Raw genomic sequence first — 17176 nt, 5'->3', positions numbered from 1 at the left:
ATCCCAGGATCCCGAGATCATGACCTGAGCCAAAGGCAGACACTTAACCGACTGAGTCACCCAGGCACCCCTAGACACTAGATCTTACCACTAGTTCGTTTCAGAGTTGTGTAGCCAGCCAGTTTTACTTAGTGATGAGCCATGAAAACCACGGTAAGGAAAATGGAAAGACTAGCCATCCCCTGGGAGACACCTCCATCTGTTCTCCGTAATAAATACAGAACTTCCGTAAATTAATAAGAAAAAAACAAACCACTTCCTCGAAAAAGATGGATACAACCAATTTACAGGAAAGCAAACCGGAAGAATGAATCAGCATACAACAGATACTCAAAATCTCCGGAGAAACATGACCCGAGTCACAACAAAATTCAGTGAGAAGTAGTCAAAGTAGTTTAAAGACTTTTTTTAACAAAGGGGGAAAAAAGAAAGGAGGAGAATGGGAGACTGAACATGAAGGAATTAAGTATTTCACTTCTTGATAAATTAGTTTTAGAAAACAAACATTGGGGGGGGGGGTCCCTGGATGGCACAGTTTAAATGTCTGACTCTTGATTTCGGCTCAGGTCATGATCTCAGGATGGTGAGATCAAGCCCTGCATCAGGCTCTGCACTCAGCTTGGAGTCTGCTTAAAACTGTTTCTCCCTCTGCTCCTCCCCCTGCTCTCTCTCTCTCTCTCAAATAAATAAATCCTCAATAAAAATGTATTTCTTTGAGAGAGATCAAGAGAGAGCATGAGTGGGATGAGAGGCAGAGGGAGAAGCAGACTCCCTGCTGAGCAGGGAGCTCCACACTGGGCTCGATCCCGAGACTCCCAGATCATGACCTGAGCCAAAGGCAGACACTTAACGGATGGAGATTAAAAAAAAAAGGGGGGGGGGCATCTGGTTGACTCAGTCAGTGGAGCATGTGACCCTTGATCTTGAGGTTGTAGGTTTTAGCCACACATGGGATATGGAGACTACTTAAAAATAAAATCTTTTTAAAATATGTCTTCTTAAAAATAAGACAAAAGCTGGGTGCCTGGATGGCTCAATGGGTTGAGCGACTGCCTTCGGCTCAGGTCATGATCCTAGAATCCCGGAATCAAGTCCCACATCAGGCTCCCTGCACAGCAGGGGTCTCTGCTTCTCCCTCTGACCTTCCCCCTCTCATGCTCACTCTCTCTCATTCTCTCTTTCTCAAATAATAAATAAATTTAAAAAAAAAATAAGACAAAAACATAGAGGAGTGGGGACTTTTTTTTTAAATGAAGGGTGAAATAATTGAAGAGAAAAAATAGCAACAGTGAATTTAACTGTTTAAAGCAAATTTTAAGTGCTTTTAAACATATCAATGCACATAAGCTTGTAACAGTCCAATGAGGTAGGAACTAATATTACAGACTGGGAACCGGGTGGTAGGGAGGCTCCTCCTAAGATCAGACAGCTTGGCAGGGGGTGGGGAAATTAGACAGTTCGGGAATGGGATCGCTGGGGTTTCAACACAGGCCGTTTGACTCCCAACTGGAAAACAATACCATGTCTTTAAACCAAAAAATAGCATAAAGAATAAATAAAACCCATATTTGAGAAAAAGAGTAGTGAACAGGATATACCTGAGATAAGCCTGGAAGGAGAAAGAAGATACAGCAAAAATAGAGCCACAACGAGAATAACGGTAAAGAAAACAGAATGTGCCATAAAATTAAAGATCTGGGAGAAGCAGCTTCTTAACAAAGCGTGACCCAAATAAAAACAGAATTTTGTAAAATGCAGCTTAATGTATTGATCCTTCTTTGGTTGCCTTTTTTTTTTTTTTTTTAAAGCAGGCTCCATGCCCAACATGGGGCTTGAACTCACGACCCTGAGATCAAGAGTGGCAAGCTCCACCAACAGAGCCAGCCAGGTGCTCCCTGTTGTTTGTTTTCTTCATATTTTGGCTAAGAAACCCTTCCCACTTGGGTTTTTTTTCCCCCAAAGTTTCACTTTTCAAATATTTAGGTTTCGACCCACCTGGGCAGGGACTGGCTGTCTTACTCACCATTACATGGCCAGGACCTTCCACAGAGCCCAGCACACAGTAGGTACTCAAATCTCTGTTAAACGAATTGATGAGAGGCCGCCGTGTGGGAACCTAAGAGCATGAGTCGCAGGGCTGAGGGGGTGTCTGGCCACATGTCTGTGGAGGGACTAGAATCTTCGTCCTGCAGAGAAACATAGCCTTGGCCTGTGGACCCAGAAGGAGGTCTGTATCATTCGTTGGTGCGACCATGGGCACCAGTCTTCGGCAGCGCCACTATATGTTTGGGGGAGGAACTGCAGGAGGGGACAGATAAGACCAAGTTTCCAGTTGAGGGGGGAAGCTTTTCTGTTCCCTCTCCTCGGACATTTGGTTTCTGGGGCTCCTAAAGATTCTTGGACAATTCAAGAGAGAAGAGAGATAATCTGGGATGCCTGTTCATAAATAAAGGGAGGAAGCCACTAATGAGGGGCGACTGGGTGGCTCAGTCGGTTAACCATCTGCTTTGGCTCCGGTCATGATCCCAAGGTCCTGGGATGGAGCCCCTGTCCAGCTCTCTGCTTGGCAAGGCGCCTGCTTCTCCCTCTCCCCCTGCTTGTGTGCTCTCCCCCCAACCCCGGTCAAGTTAAATAAATAAAATCTTAAAAAAAAAAAAAAAGAGTGTGAGTTCAAGCCCATTGGGCTCCACACTGGGTGTGGTGCCTACTTATAAAAAAAGGGGGGGGCGCCTGGGTGGCTCTGTGGGTTGATGCCTCTGCCTTTGGCTCAGGTCATGATCTCAGGGTCCTGGGATCGAGCCCTGCATCGGGCTCTCTGCTAAGCAGGGAGACTGCTTCCCCTCCCCCCCCCCCACCTGCCTTTCTGCCTACTTGTGATTTCTGTCTGTCAAATAAATAAATAAAATCTTTTTTTTAAAAGCCACTAATTAGAAAAAGGAATGAATTTATGGAACCATTCATTCTAATAATGTGGTAGCTGGAATTCTTGGTTTAATGTCTGACTTCCGCGAGAGCTAGATTTCCGCTTCATGTTCTTCACTGTATTCACAGCTTCTAGGACCACGTCTGGCACCTACGAGTCATTAAATGGATGTTTGTGAAATCAGTGAGAGTAACTGTGAGTTAATCCTTGCTCACCGCCCATCAGCCACATTCCCCTCACATGCCGGCACGTTCCCATCTCCGCTCCGCTCCCGCTGGCTGGCACGTGCTCCTTCCAGCATGATCAGGGCTACTCCCTTGCTTCATCTGGATCTCTGCCTAAATGTTTCCCCTCCCTTCCTTCCTTTCTGGCTCTTTTGAAACAAGGGTTCACATACCATGTAATTCACCCTTACCATTCAATGGTTTTTATTATAGCCACACAACATGCATCCATCACCCCAACCAATGTAAGAACATTTCATAAGAGGCACTTGGGTGGCTCCATTGGTTAAGCGACTGCCTTCGGCTCAGGTCATGATCCTGGAGTCCCAGGATCAAGTCCTGCATTGGGCTCCCTGCTCAGCAGGGAGTCTGCTTCTCCTTCTGCCCCTCCCCCCCTCATGCTCTCTCTCCCGTGCTCTCTCTCAAATAAATAAATAAATCTTAAAAAACAAGAATATTCCATAATCCCAAAGAGAAACTCCCTACTCCTAACCATCACCAGTTTCTACCATCAGTCCCAGCCCCTGGCAACTGTGAATCTAGATTCTGCCTCAATAGATTTACCTATTCTGGACATTTCCTATAAATGGAGTCATACAATCTGTGGCCTTTTGTGTCTGGCTTCTTTCATTTAGCATCACGTTTTCAAGCACCTAACAATGCTTCATTCCTTTTTTTGCTTTTTTAAAGATTTTATTTATTTGAGAAAGAGACCACAAGGGGGAACGGAGGGAGAGAAACAAGCAGACTCGGCACTGAGCTTGGAGCCCGAACTTCCCTGAGAGTCTGACCTGAGCCAAAATCATTCCAATTTTAGTGTATGTGCTGCCGAAGCGAGCACTGACCTGAGCCAAAGTCAAGAGTCAGACGCTTAATCGACTGGGCAACACAGGTGCCCCCATGCTCCATTCCTTTTCATGGCCAAATACTATTCCACTGAATGGATACACCACCTTCTATCTACCCATTCACCAGTTGGTGGACGTGTGGCTCAGTCCCACTTTTGAGCTATTATGAATCGTGCTGTTGTGAACATTCATGCTCGACTTTTTGTGTGGGTTTGTTGTCCATTCTCTTAGGTAGATACCTAGGAATGGAACGGCTGGGTCATGTGGCCATTCAAGGTTGGACCGTTTGAGGAACCATCACACTGTTTTCCAAAGAAATGCTGCTCTTTTAGAAAGGCCCTTCCTGATCATCCTACCTAAAATGGCAGCCCCCCCCCCCCAATCACATCTCCTTCCTCTGTATTGTCCCTGGGGGGGACAGCACGGTACAATGTATACAGTTATCACTCCATGACATGGTAACACCTGGTGCGTATTTGTTCATTTGTTTACTGTCTTCCCTTCCACACGATCGTAATCTCCCCCACAACCAACTGCTTTTGCCAATTTTGTACCTTGCCGAATCCCCAGTGTCTGGAAAAGTGCCTGACACTGAGTAGCTGATGACAAAGACGAGGTGTCCCAGAAGCCACAGGCAGGAGGATGTGGCCAGTCCAGTACACATACCCCAGAGAAACCCACAAGAGATCCACAGTCCGGGGTCCGTGGGGGTAGCGGTTGGAGCAGGGAAGCCACAGCACCGGGGAAGCCGTAGGGTCAGAGGCCGGATGGTTGTGCTGAAGCCCGAGTGGCGGCCGAGGTTCCGGAGAGCCACACTTCCAAAAATGCTGATGCTGAGAGTGAAAAACAAGCCGCCCATCCTCGGTCCGGAAACGTTCTCCGACACACGCGCTGCCCTCCCGGGACACCTGGGACCCCTCCCGGCTCATCCCGACTCCATCATAACTGCTGCTTCCCTGGGGGTCCGAGGGTGTGCCTGTCAGCGCTGATGACTGTTCCGGTTATCTGAAGCACCATAACAAGCTATCCCACAAATCGGTGGCTTAAAACACAGCAACCTGTAATTTTTCCCAATTCCGTGGGTTAAATGTGGTTCCTTTCCTGGCCTCAGCTGTTAGTTACCCGGGTTGTTGGATTCGCATGGAAAACAGCTGGAAGGGCCAAGAGGAAACTTTGCTGCTGGAGGCTGGCTGGACCGCTTTCCCATCCTCAGGGCCTGTCATCCTCACGAAACCAAGCCAGGGTCTCTAAGATGGCAGCCCGCAGCATCGCCAGGAGCATGAAGGCGGAAGCCGCAAGGCATGCTGGGGCCAAGGCTGGTAAGTCACGTGGAGCTGCTGCTGTACACTGATTGGTTAAAGCAAGTCACGGGATCAACGCGCATTCCGGCGGGGTAGAGAAGAGAGACTCTACCTCTGGTTGGGAGGGAGAACGGTCACATCCAGAGAAGCAGGTGTAGGCAAGAGGGAGGAATTTGTGGCCAGGATTTTTCAGTCTCTCACAACAACTGAGAGAAGAGTAGCTGTGGCGGGAGCTACGTGACCTTGGATCGGAGCACCAGCACTTCTTGGCTGGGAGGCTTCAGCGAGCCACCTCTCTGAGCTTCGGGTTCCTGCCCATCGCGTAGAAGCAATCTAACCTTACCATGTTGGTAGTCTTCTTTTTAGGTTACTCCCCAGGAAAACGAGTTGCAAATCAACAATTCTTAAATCTTTTCCGGCAGGCTCTCTCCCTGAACGTGGGTAATTTCATTTACTAGGGGTCCCAGTGGACCTTGGACGGCAACGAGGAGAGAGGATGATAATGTCTGATCCCTGCCAGGCTGTACGTGTTATTCTGCTGATCTCTTGACACAGGCTAGGAGTCTCTGGGCTACCCCGGAAGCAGAACTTAAGACTTTGAAATTTTGTAGTTTATTTGGGAGATGATTTTTTTTAAATATTTTATTTATTTATTTATTTATTTAACAGACAGAGATCACAAGTAGGCAGAGAGGCAGGCAGAGAGAGGCGGGGAAGCAGGCTCCCCACTGAGCAGAGAGCCCGTTACTGGGCTCGATGCCAGGACCCTGAGATCATGACCAGAGCCAAAGGCAGAGGCTTTAACCCACTGAGCCACCCAGGTGCATCCTGGGAGATGATTCTAGAGGCCCCAAGAGGAAACTAAGGAATTGGGACAGGGAAGAGAAAGAGTTCAGGGTGTGCTCATGAGCAGGTACTGCTGACTGGAGCTCAGTCCCCCTGGGCACCTCTGGAAGACAGTGGAACATGCAACTCAGAGTTATCCTGACCCACAGGATACCTCTCCTGAACCGCCAGCCTGCCCCCCACTTGGGTGACAGAAAAAAAAAACAACACAAAAACAAAAAACAAAAAACAAAAACCAGGTGTTTACAATAAGAGAGGTGAATGCCAAAGGAATGTGGACAGGGCACTGACAACTCTTCACTGCTGCCATTTTGTAGAGGGGGAACTCCCGGTGTAGAGTGAAATGGCCAAGAGTCAACCCCAGGCTCTTCTTTCTCCAGAGCCCTGCTTTTTACCACTCTGCTATACTTCCAGTTGAAGTTGTTGACTTCAACTTGCCTCTAGTTCAACAACGTTTCAAACTAATATTCGCCACCCCCTCCATGAACTTCAATTATAAGATCTTTCACCTTCTATGAAATTAACTCAAACTGTATCAAAGATCTAAATGTAAAACTCAACACTATAGGGACGCCTGGGTGGCTCAGTTGGTTAAGCGGCTGCCTTCGGCTCAGGTCATGATCCCAGCGTCCTGGGATCGAGTCCCACATCGGGCTCCTTGCTCGGCAGGGAGCCTGCTTCTCCCTCTGCCTCTGCCTGCCTCTCTGTCTGCCTGTGCTCACTCTCTCTGACAAATAAATAAATAAAATCTTTAAAAAAAAAAAAAAAAAAAAACTCAACACTATAAAATTTCTGGGAAAAACATAGGAGAAATATTTGGATTGGACAAAGATTTCCTAGATAGAACACCAAAAGCAAAATCCATGAAAGAAAAATGGGTATATTGGAAAATGTAAAACTTTGCTCTTTGAAAGACGCTGTTAAGAGAATGAAAAGAAAAAAAAAAAACAGGAGGAGAAAAGATGAGAAAATCACATATCTGATAAAAGTTTTGTTACCAGATTATATATAAAAACTCTCAAAACAATAAGAAAAGAATCAATCCCTTTTTTAAAAAAAATATTTTACTTATTTATTTGACAGAGAGAGACACAGCAAGCCAGGGAACACAAGCAGGGGACTGGGAGAGGGAGAAGCAGGCTTTCTGCTGAGCAGGGAGCCCAATGCGGGGCTCTATCCCAGGACTCTGGGATCATGACCCTATCCGAAGTTAAGCAGTTGCTTAACCAGCTGAGCCACCCATGCGCTCCAACCAATCCCTTAAAAAAAAAATTCATGGGGTGCCTGGGTAGCTCAGTGGGTTAAAGCCTCTGCTTCCTGCTAAGGTCATGATCCCAGGGTCCTGGAATTGAGCCCCGCATCGGGCTCTCTACTCAGAAGGGAGTCTGCTCCCCAGGCCCGCCAGCCTCTCTGCCTACTTGTGATCTCTGTCTGTCAAATAAATTAATAAAATCTTTTAAAAAATAATAAAGTGTTTTTATTTTATGTACAATGAGTTAGCATTGTAGATATCTTGGATATTTACAGTTAAGCTAGGTGTCTTGGAGGGAAGTTCACTTAATCCAACTTAGTGAAGCCTGTATCCTTTACATACCGACAGAGACACTGGCAGCAAACAATGAAGTCATATTTCTAGACCAGATGGTGCCGGTTTGAACAAACACAGCGAGAGTGACAACCCTGGCCAAACTTCCTTGGACGGCTCCAGTAGAGTTGCTCTCTCAGGTGGAACGAGGCAACCCATTTCTTTAAATGGGCAAAACATCCGAAGAGACAGGTCACCAAAGAAAATACTCAGGTGGCAAAGAAGCATATGAAAAGATGCTCCACGTCATTAATCATCAAGGAAATGCCAATTAAAATCACACTATGCTAATAAGAGGATGGCCAAAATTAAAAAGACTGACCATGTCATGTGCTGGCAAGAATGTGGGAGGAAACAGGACTCTCATTCATCGCTGGTGGGAATGAAAAGTGGCACAGCCATTTTGGAAAATAGTTTGGCAGTTTCTTAAAAAACGAAACATACCTACCATATAATGCAATTATCCACTCCTAGGTATGTACCCAAGAGAATTGTGTCCATATGTGCACAATAATACTTGCTCACAAAAGCTCACAGCCATTTTATTCATGACAGATGTAACTGGAAACAACTCCAATGTCCCCAGCAGGTGAATATAGAATCACACTTGTAGATCCACACAATGAGATTTTACCCAGCAGAGGGAATTAAGTGTTAATGCAACAACATGGAGGAGTGTCAGAATAGTTACGCTAAGCAAATGAAGCCAGCCTCGAGAGGCTACGTGCTGTATGGTGCCATTCATACAAAATTCTAGAAAATGCGAACCAATCTAAAAACAAAAAGCAGGTCGGTGGTAGCTGGGGGATAAGGAGGGAGACTTACCAAGCAACACAGGAAACTTTGGATGGTCATGGTCGCATCCATCATCCACATACATTGTGGTGTTAGGGGCTAGTCAAAACTGTACACTTTAAATATGTACAGGTTAGGGACACCTGGGGGGCTCAGTTGGTCAAGTGTCTGACTTCAGTTTGGCTCATGTTCCCAGGGTCCTAGGATAGAGCCCACTGTCAGGCTCCCTGCTCAGCCAGCAGTCTGCTTTTCCCTCTCCTTCGGGTCCTCCCTGCCTCACTCATTCTCTCTCTCTCTCTCTCTCTCTCATAAATAACATGTTTTTTTTAAAAAAAGCACAACCTTGGGACGCCTGGGTGGCTCAGTTGGTTAAGCAGCTGCCTTCGGCTCAGGTCATGATCCCAGCGTCCTGGGATCGAGTCCCACATCGGGCTCCTTGCTTGGCAGGGAGTCTGCTTCTCCCTCTGCCTCTGCCTGTGCTCGCTCAATCTCTCTCCCTCTCTCTCTCTGACAAATAAATAGATAAAATCTTTAAAAAAAAAAGCACAACCTTTTTTTTTAAATTAAAAATTTTTTATTTTTTTATAAACATATAATGTATTTTTATCCCCAGGGGTACAGGTCTGTGAATCGCCAGGTTTACACACTTCACAGCACTCACCATAGCACATACCCTCCCCAATGTCCATAACCCCACCCCCCTCTCCCAGCCCCCCTCCCTCCAGCAACCCTCAGTTTGTTTTGTGAGATTAAGAGTCACTTATGGTTTGTCTCCCTCCCAATCCCATCTTGTTTCATTTATTCTTTTCCTACCCCCCAAACCCCCCACGTTGCATCTCCACTTCCTCATATCAGGGAGATCATATGATAGTTGTCTTTCTCCAATTGACTTATTTCACTAAGCATAATACCCTCTAGTTCCATCCACGTCGTTGCAAATGGCAAGATTTCATTTCTTTTGATGGCTGCATAGTATTCCATTGTGTATATATACCACATCTTCTTTATCCATTCATCTGTTGATGGACATCTAGGTTCTTTCCATAGTTTGGCTATTGTGGACATTGCTGCTATAAACATACGGGTGCACGCGCCCCTTTGGATCACTACGTTTGTATCTTTAGGGTAAATACGCAGTAGTGCAATTGCTGGGTCATAGGGTAGCTCTATTTTCAACTTTTTGAGGAACCTCCATGCTGTTTTCCAGAGTGGTTGCACCAGCTTGCATTCCCACCAGCAGTGTAGGAGGGTTCCCCTTTCTCCGCATCCTCACCAGCATCTGTCATTTCCTGACTTGTTAATTTTAGCCATTCTGACTGCTGTGAGGTGGTATCTCATTGTGGTTTTGATTTGTATTTCTCTGATGCTGAGTGATGTGGAGCACTTTTTCATGTGTCTGTTGGCCATCTGGATGTCTTCTTTGCAGAAATGTCTGTTCATGTCCTCTGCCCATTTCTTGATTGGATTATTTGTTCTTTGGGTGTTGAGTTTGCTAAGCTCTTTATAGATTTTGGATACTAGCCCTTTATCTGATATGTCGTTTGCAAATACCTTCTCCCACTCTGTCAGCTGTCTTTTGGTTTTGTTAACTGTTTCCTTTGCTGTGCAAAAGCTTTTGATCTTGATGAGATCCCAATAGTTCATTTTTGCCCTTGCTTCCCTTGCCTTTGGCGATGTTCCCAGGAAGAAGTTGCTGCGGCTGAGGTCAAAGAGGTTGCTGCCTGTGTTCTCCTCAGGATTTTGATGGATTCCTTTCTCACATTGAGGTCCTTCATCCATTTTTAGTCTATTTTCGTGTGTGGTGTAAGGAAATGGTCCAATTTCATTTTTCTGCATGTGGCTGTCCAATTTTCCCAACATCATTTTTTGAACAGACTATCTTTTTTCCATTGGACATTCTTTCCTGCTTTGTCGAAGATTAGTCGACCATAGAGTTGAGAGTCTATTTCTGGGCTCTCTATTATGTTCCATTGATCTATGTGTCTGTTTTTGTGCCAGTACCACACTGTCTTGATCATGACAGCTTTGTAATAGAGCTTGAAGTCCGGAATTGTGATGCCACCAACTTTGGCTTTCTTTTTCAATATTCCTTTGGCTATTCGAGGTCTTTTCTGGTAAAGCACAACCTTTTGACTTCAAACCATGAAGTCTTAGTTGCCTGTTGTCTGTGAACAGGACCAAGGTCATTTCTAAAGGAAATTTTTGGGTCTGCCATTGAAAATTCCTGCGTGTGTGTGTGTGTGAGAGAGAGAGAGAGAGAGAGACTGAGTGCCAGAGACAGATGCTTCCCAGTATCCACTGAAGCCTGAGGCTAGCCCCAACTGGTGCTCCACACTGGTTCAGTGATACAGGACCACGGCAATGTCTTTAGTAAATGGGGACACCATTACATTAAATAATATCCTGTACTTGTATAGTAAAACAGATATTTCACAGTACATTCACAGCTGTCTTCTACATCGCCACAGAGACATAATGAATTGGGTAACAAAAGTTTTACCACCTATTGATGCTAAAGATGAAGAAATGGGGTACCAAGAGAGTAAGTTATTTTCCTGAGGTTATCATCTGGCTCATTGGTGACATTTTACATGTCCTGGTTTCCATATGAGGCATAGTTTCTCCCACTGTACTAAAATGATTTCCTTTAGGCTCAGGATTCTCATTTAGAGAGAGAGCGTGCCAGGGACAGACCCCTCCTGGGTATCTACCAAAGCCTGTTGGTTGCCTCTCACTCAGTCGACTTCTCTCTGTGGTCTCCAACTCACTGCTTCTAGAAACGTGCTAAAAACACCCCAACAGTGGGGACGGCCATTTGCTTTGAGCTAAGGTGAGCCTGCTTTCCCTAAAACCACACCTGACCATGAAGCTGTCCACCTCTGCCCAGTGGCAGAAAATTGTTGCTGTATTTATGGAAAGTTGGCTGGGGACTTGGTTGACACGTCTGCTGGAAAGATTCCTCTGAAAGAATTTGCAGCACATTCCCAGATGTCTGACCCTACTTTCCTGGGGCATTTATCAAGAGCCCAGTATCGCTGGCTAAATTTTGTGCACCAGATTCATCTCTTAAATTCATGTTCCCTTCCTGATCCTCATTTCTCCTTTGCCTCTGTCTTTTCATCTTTTTTTTTTTTTAGATTTTTTTTTTTTTAAATTTGAGAGAGACAGAGAGAGAGAGAGCGAGCATGAGTTGGGGGAAGAGCAGAAGGAGAGAGAGAAGCAGAGTTCCCGCTGAGCAGGGGGCTCAATGTGGGGCTCTATCCTAGGACTCCTGGATCATGACCTGAGCCAAAGGCAGATGCTTAACTGACTGAGCCAATCAGGTGCCCCACCCTCTGTTTTTTCATCTTCTTTTATCATGTCTGTCTCTCATTTCTTTCTGGAACAGGGTAGGAAAATAGGCACTGAATAAAAAAATTTTTTTAAAGGTAGAGATATTTGTTATTTCTGAGGGTTGTTCAGAGGATTTGGGAAATGGGATGTGTTCACGCATCTACAGGAGGGACTGGAATGTGGGAAGTGCTTGATAAAAGAATAGTATTTGTCCTTCTTGGTGAAGCCCTCTTACCAGCCACTACCCCAGCCCCAGCGTCCCAAGCCTTTTATCCTACTTGACTTTTCCTTCCCTTTTTTCTCATGGCACTTACAACTTGTTAATATATGACATTAGGATTCTCACCCTCTGCATTACTGATATTGGGTGGATCACTCCTCGCTGTGAGGGGCTGTCCTGTGTGTTAGGGGATGTGTCACAGCATCCCTGGTCTCCACACCCTAGATGTCAGTAGTATCTACCCTCCCAGAACGTGATACCCACAAATGTCTCCAGACACTGACCAATGTCTCCTGGAGGGCATAATCACCCCCGGTTGAGAACAACTATGGCATATAACTTACTTTTGCATTATGTTCATTTTTATTTGTCTGTCTCTCTCTACCCCCACCTAGAATGTGTGCTCCAAGAAGGAAGGAATTTGCTTCTTTTGGGGCATTGATGTACACACAGTTCTTAGATTGATGCCTGGCACACAGTAGCTGTTCAATATTTATAATATTTACCGATAGAATTAATGAACAGTTAGTGGGTTTTATGCCTGGGGATGGTGCCTGGGCTTGGCATGCATAACCTCATGTCTTTATCTCAGCATCCTTTGAGGGGGAGGACCTGTCACTGTTTCCCCTTTTTCTCCTCAGAGGAGAAAAACTGAGGCTTCTTGAAGTTACATAATACACCCCCACTCACCCACCCAATAATACAATCCAGAAGCTTAGCTGGCCACCACCCAACAAACATCTGTGTTCTCCCTTCTGGCCAAGAAGAGTTGAATTAAGGTCAGGGTCAGCTTCAGCCTCCAGAAACCTGCAGGGATGTTGAGAGGGGAAGCTGAGCTGGCCTGGAGGGGCCAGGGCTGAGGGGGCTTTCTCAGGAACCCCCGGAAGGGGGCCAAACTTGGCTGGGTTCAGTCTGTTCCTCTCTGGAGGAAACCAGGCCCCAGACCTACAAGAAATGGGGGTGAGCTCCAAAATGAAGCCCCCAGCACCAGTCTGGAGATGTTGCTGCAGCTGTCTGGCTAGAGACACCAGAACTGCGCGCACACACACACACACACACACACACACTCCCCACCCCACTTCACTCCTTCTACCCCACTCAACCCTCTTCTACCCCTCACCTCTGATTCCACTTCCCCCATCCCCCCTTCCTACTTACCCTTAAACAGGCCCAGACCAGAAAGGGCCCAGCCCTGTGATTGGTCTCTGGGTCCCAGTACCAGGAACTGAGAGGAAGGAGATGGGAAGGAAGGAAAAGAGTAGGCGGGACTGGGAGGGGGCTACATTTATATCTATGCCCAGGGCTGGGCATCTGCTTACCATGGACACTGTCGGGTACAGCAAGTGGGACAGCAGGCTCGAGGAAGTCCCTGGAGGTATGATGATTGGGACTGCTTCACCGGCTTGGGTCTTTCTGGTCAGTGGTTTGGGGTTTGATGGGGGAAGGGAGGTGAACAGCCAAAAGGCGGTCCAAGTAGTGGGTGCAGAAGAGACACCACAGGCGCCAGAATGAGCTGGACCCGGATTCTAATTCTAACTCTGCCACTTAGAGCTTGCGTGACCATGAGCAAATTACTTAACCTCTCTGAACCTCAGTTCCTTGGGAGGAGCCCAGGCGCCCAGGGCTCCATCCTCGGGGCCCAGAGACCCAGGGCGGTCCTGGAGCAGGAGGGACCCAGGAGTTCATCTGTGTTATCCCAGGGTACTGGGGAAGCTGGGGACGGAGACTCCTCTTCCTGGGCCTGCTTCTGGTGGTAGCCACAGTCCTGTGGGCCCTCATTCTGAGCGTCCTAGTTTCTAAAGGTGAGTGACCACATAATGAGGGGAGGTTGTGTCAAGCCACCCTGGGGACATAGACCTTCCCTCTGTCTCCGGACGCAACAGCTGGGTCCCAGACCCCCGCCTGGGTCTGAAGTGTGAACGCGTGTGAACAGTCTGTGTACATCTTTGGGCTGTGCGCACCCACATGTGTATGTCAGTGCGTGCATGTATGTGTGTGCATGTCCCCGTGTGTTTGTCTCCCCTGGGTGTGTGCCCATCACGTGAGCGTATGCCTACCCGCCCCTTCTATGCGTCCCAAGACGGGGGCCCCTGCACCCCATGGGCCAGGGGGGAGAGTTCCGGAGTCCCCGGTCGCACCTGCAGGAGCCTCTTCTCCACAGCCTCCACCGAGCGAGGGACGCTGCTTGGCCACCAGGACCTGCTGAGGACAAACGGTGCGTGCAGAACGGGACGCGTAGCCGCCCCACCCACCCCCGCCCCCGTGGTGTGCGGGGCCGGAGTGTTTAGGGTTCTGGAGACAGGGCAGTGGGTGGTCCTCGGTCCCGGGGCCTGGTCCCGGAGCGGGGAGGGGTGTCCTGTGAGTCCCCGCAGGTGACCGGGAGTGTTTGTGGGGCGGGAATCCTTCCAGCCTCGGAGCAGACCGCGGCGCTGGGCGCTTTGAACCAGGAGATCCGGGCCTGCAACAGCTGCTGTGAGACTCGCGTGCTGGGGGCGGGGCTTGGGCCGGGATTGGAGGAGGCGAGCGGGGGCGGGGTTTGGGGGCAGGTCGGGGGCCGACGGGTGGGTTACTGACGTCTCGCGCGGGTCCTTCTCTCCCTTCCCCCCTCCCTCCCAGGCTTGGGGACACAGGCGCTGCTGCAGAGGGCACGCACCGAGCTTGGGGAGGCGCAGGCGAAGCTGATCCAGCAAGAGAGTGCCCTGAAAGAACTGAGCGATCGCGGTGAGAGGGGGACATCTCCTGGACCCCTGATCCGTCATCCCGGCTGTCATTCACATACTGACACCTATCCTGGTTAGGGTTAAGGCCACCCTACCCTGTGATCCTGATCTCTGACAGCTGGACTCTGATCTTGACTGCAACTCCTAACCCCAACCGCAACTTGGCCCGGACCAGCTAGAACAGTCCTTGACCGCGATGTCATTCTTGACCATGAGCCTAATCATGGACTTGGATGATGACCTTTAATCATGACCCTACTCCTGACCCTGGCCTGATTTATAATCTGAACTCCCTTGACTTTGCAGTGACCCAGAGCTTGGCTGAAGCGGGCAGGGACCGCGAGGACATCCGCAGTGAGCTATTCAGGGCTCTGGAGGCCGCCCGTCTGGGGAACAGTGAGCAAGATAGAGGGGAGAGAGGGAGGGGACAAGTGGATCTACCTGTGGGCCTCGGGGTTCCTTGATCCGCACTATCCTGCCCCTTGACCTTGGCCTGTTCTCTCTGCCTCCGCCTCTAGACCTCAGGGGTCCACTTCCCCCCCTCCACCCCCCCCTGGTTTCTTCCGTCTGCTCTACCAGGAGCAGTTCACGTCTTTGACCCTCGCCACCCCACAGGCTCCTGTGAAGAGTGCCCCGCGTCGTGGCTGCCCTTCCAGGGCTCCTGCTACCTTTTCTCGGTCCAGCGGGCCACATGGGAGGAGTCGCAGCGCAACTGCGCCGGCGCGGGCGCGCACTTGGTGATTGTCGGGGACCTGGAGGAGCAGGTGCGCAGCCCCCAGCGGTCGCCGGCGGGAGGCGGAATTCACCTGAGGGGGGTGGCGGGGGAGAGTGGCGAGGCCACTCAGCCGGCTGGGTCTCCCTTCCCGAGCAGGGCTTCCTGAGTCGGAACACGCGAGGCCGCGGTTACTGGCTGGGCCTGAGGGCGGTGCGCCGCGGGCGCACGATCCAGGGCTACCAGTGGGTGGACGGAGTCCCGCTCAGCTTCAGGTGAGGGCAGGAACTTGGGGAGAGGGACGGGTCAGCTCCTACGGGAAGTGCGTTGGCCAGATCTCAGGGACTCGGTCGGGATGGGCGGGCCGGACCCCAGGACCTGGCTGAGGGTTCAGTTCCGGGAGTTAGAAAGTGATGTCGCAGGTGCGTGCTCACATTAAACCCTCAGGGTGTCTAGGCTAAGACCCAAGCAATAAACAGGGTAGATCCTCAGGGCTGCACGCCAGGCCCAACCTGAGCGCCAGAAACACCCCCGACAAACCGCTGCAGCCACTGGAACATGGGGGAGCCCAATGACTCGATGGGGCGTGAGGACTGCGCTATGATGCTACGCACGGGGATGTGGAACGACGCACCGTGCGAAAACGAGAGGGACAACTGGATCTGTGAGAAGAGACGCAGCTGCTGACCAGTGTCTGCAAGCCGTACCCACCCCCCACCCCACCCCAGGGAGATCGCCCTAGCAGGTCACCGTCCTGGCGCCGGCCACTGCCATTGATTCCTCCCCCCACGCCCTGCCCCCCCCCCACGTCCACCCTCGACTACTGAGAACCGCCCACCCAACCCAGGCAGGTAAAGGCACTGGGACCTCCACTCCAACCTCACTGCAAGCCCTCACACAGACATAACCTAGCCTCCAACCCCACCCAAATCTCAGCTCCTGAGCTGGTCCGTGGACCCCACGCCCCACACCCCATCAAAGTAGGGCAGCTCAGGGATGGAGCTGTTTGGTTTTCTTGCATTACCACCCCACCCCACCGGGAGGCATCACAGATAGGGGTTTTGTGAGCTGTCTTTTCAGTCCTAGGAAGCATCAATAAATGCTTGAGAAATGAATCTGGGTTCGTGGCTTTGGTGAGCTGTTCCAAGTTTTATCCCAGAGACCCCAGTATCAGCCCTGTGAGTGACCCCGACCTCTCTAAGTGACCTCCTGGCCCTGTGATGCCCCAAAGCTCAGTGAGTAACCTGTACTTGCCCAGGACAGCTGTCAGGCTCTAGGGACACAGGAATGACTCTGACCCAGTGCTCCTCCTTCTGATCTAGCTGGGCACAGGAACACGGTGACCAGTGACTCAAAGGAAGAATACAAGAACACCACGTGATGCATTTGGAGGAGTCACACCTCTAGGGAAGGAACCTTGCTGAAATTCTGCAGGGGTGGCCCCTCCTTGAGGACACTATCACCCCACGGTGGAGATCTGACAGTCTGAGACAAGGCCCTGAGGCAGGTGGGAGAGGGGCTGTCTGGATCCAAAGAGCAGGTCCCTCTGTCTTAGGCACCTAGGTTCTGTGACCACTGGGTGGACTGATCCCATACATCCCAGAGAAGACAGACTTTTCGAGAAACAATGGGATTTGCAAGCGGAGGGTGTTGGGGTGTGTGAAGTGTA

The 17176-nt window shown here is 49.5% G+C and overlaps 1 protein-coding gene across 2 annotated transcripts; it reads left to right on the top strand.

The window, feature by feature from the left end:
- Positions 1 to 13368: 13368 nt before the first annotated feature.
- CLEC4G (C-type lectin domain family 4 member G) lies at positions 13369 to 16622 on the top strand (the record flags this gene model as incomplete). 2 transcript variants are annotated; one of them, XM_080824884.1, is made up of 9 exons in its annotated part: positions 13369 to 13450; positions 13776 to 13877; positions 14237 to 14290; positions 14485 to 14547; positions 14692 to 14796; positions 15102 to 15191; positions 15411 to 15559; positions 15667 to 15782; positions 16056 to 16622. In XM_080824884.1, 9 exons carry the CDS (start codon positions 13369 to 13371, stop codon positions 16192 to 16194), a joined length of 900 nt encoding a protein of 299 aa, XP_080681010.1. In that variant the 3' UTR covers positions 16195 to 16622. The 2 variants fall into 2 exon arrangements, with proteins under 2 accessions (XP_080681010.1, XP_080681011.1); XM_080824885.1 differs by having other exon boundaries at positions 13387 to 13450; positions 15987 to 16622.
- Positions 16623 to 17176: the final 554 nt, after the last annotated feature.

Source organism: Martes martes (genome assembly GCF_963455335.1).
Source record: "Martes martes genome assembly, chromosome: 1".
In the NCBI taxonomy this organism is placed as follows: Eukaryota; Metazoa; Chordata; class Mammalia; order Carnivora; family Mustelidae; genus Martes; species Martes martes.
This window is presented reverse-complemented; position numbering and strand designations above follow the sequence as displayed.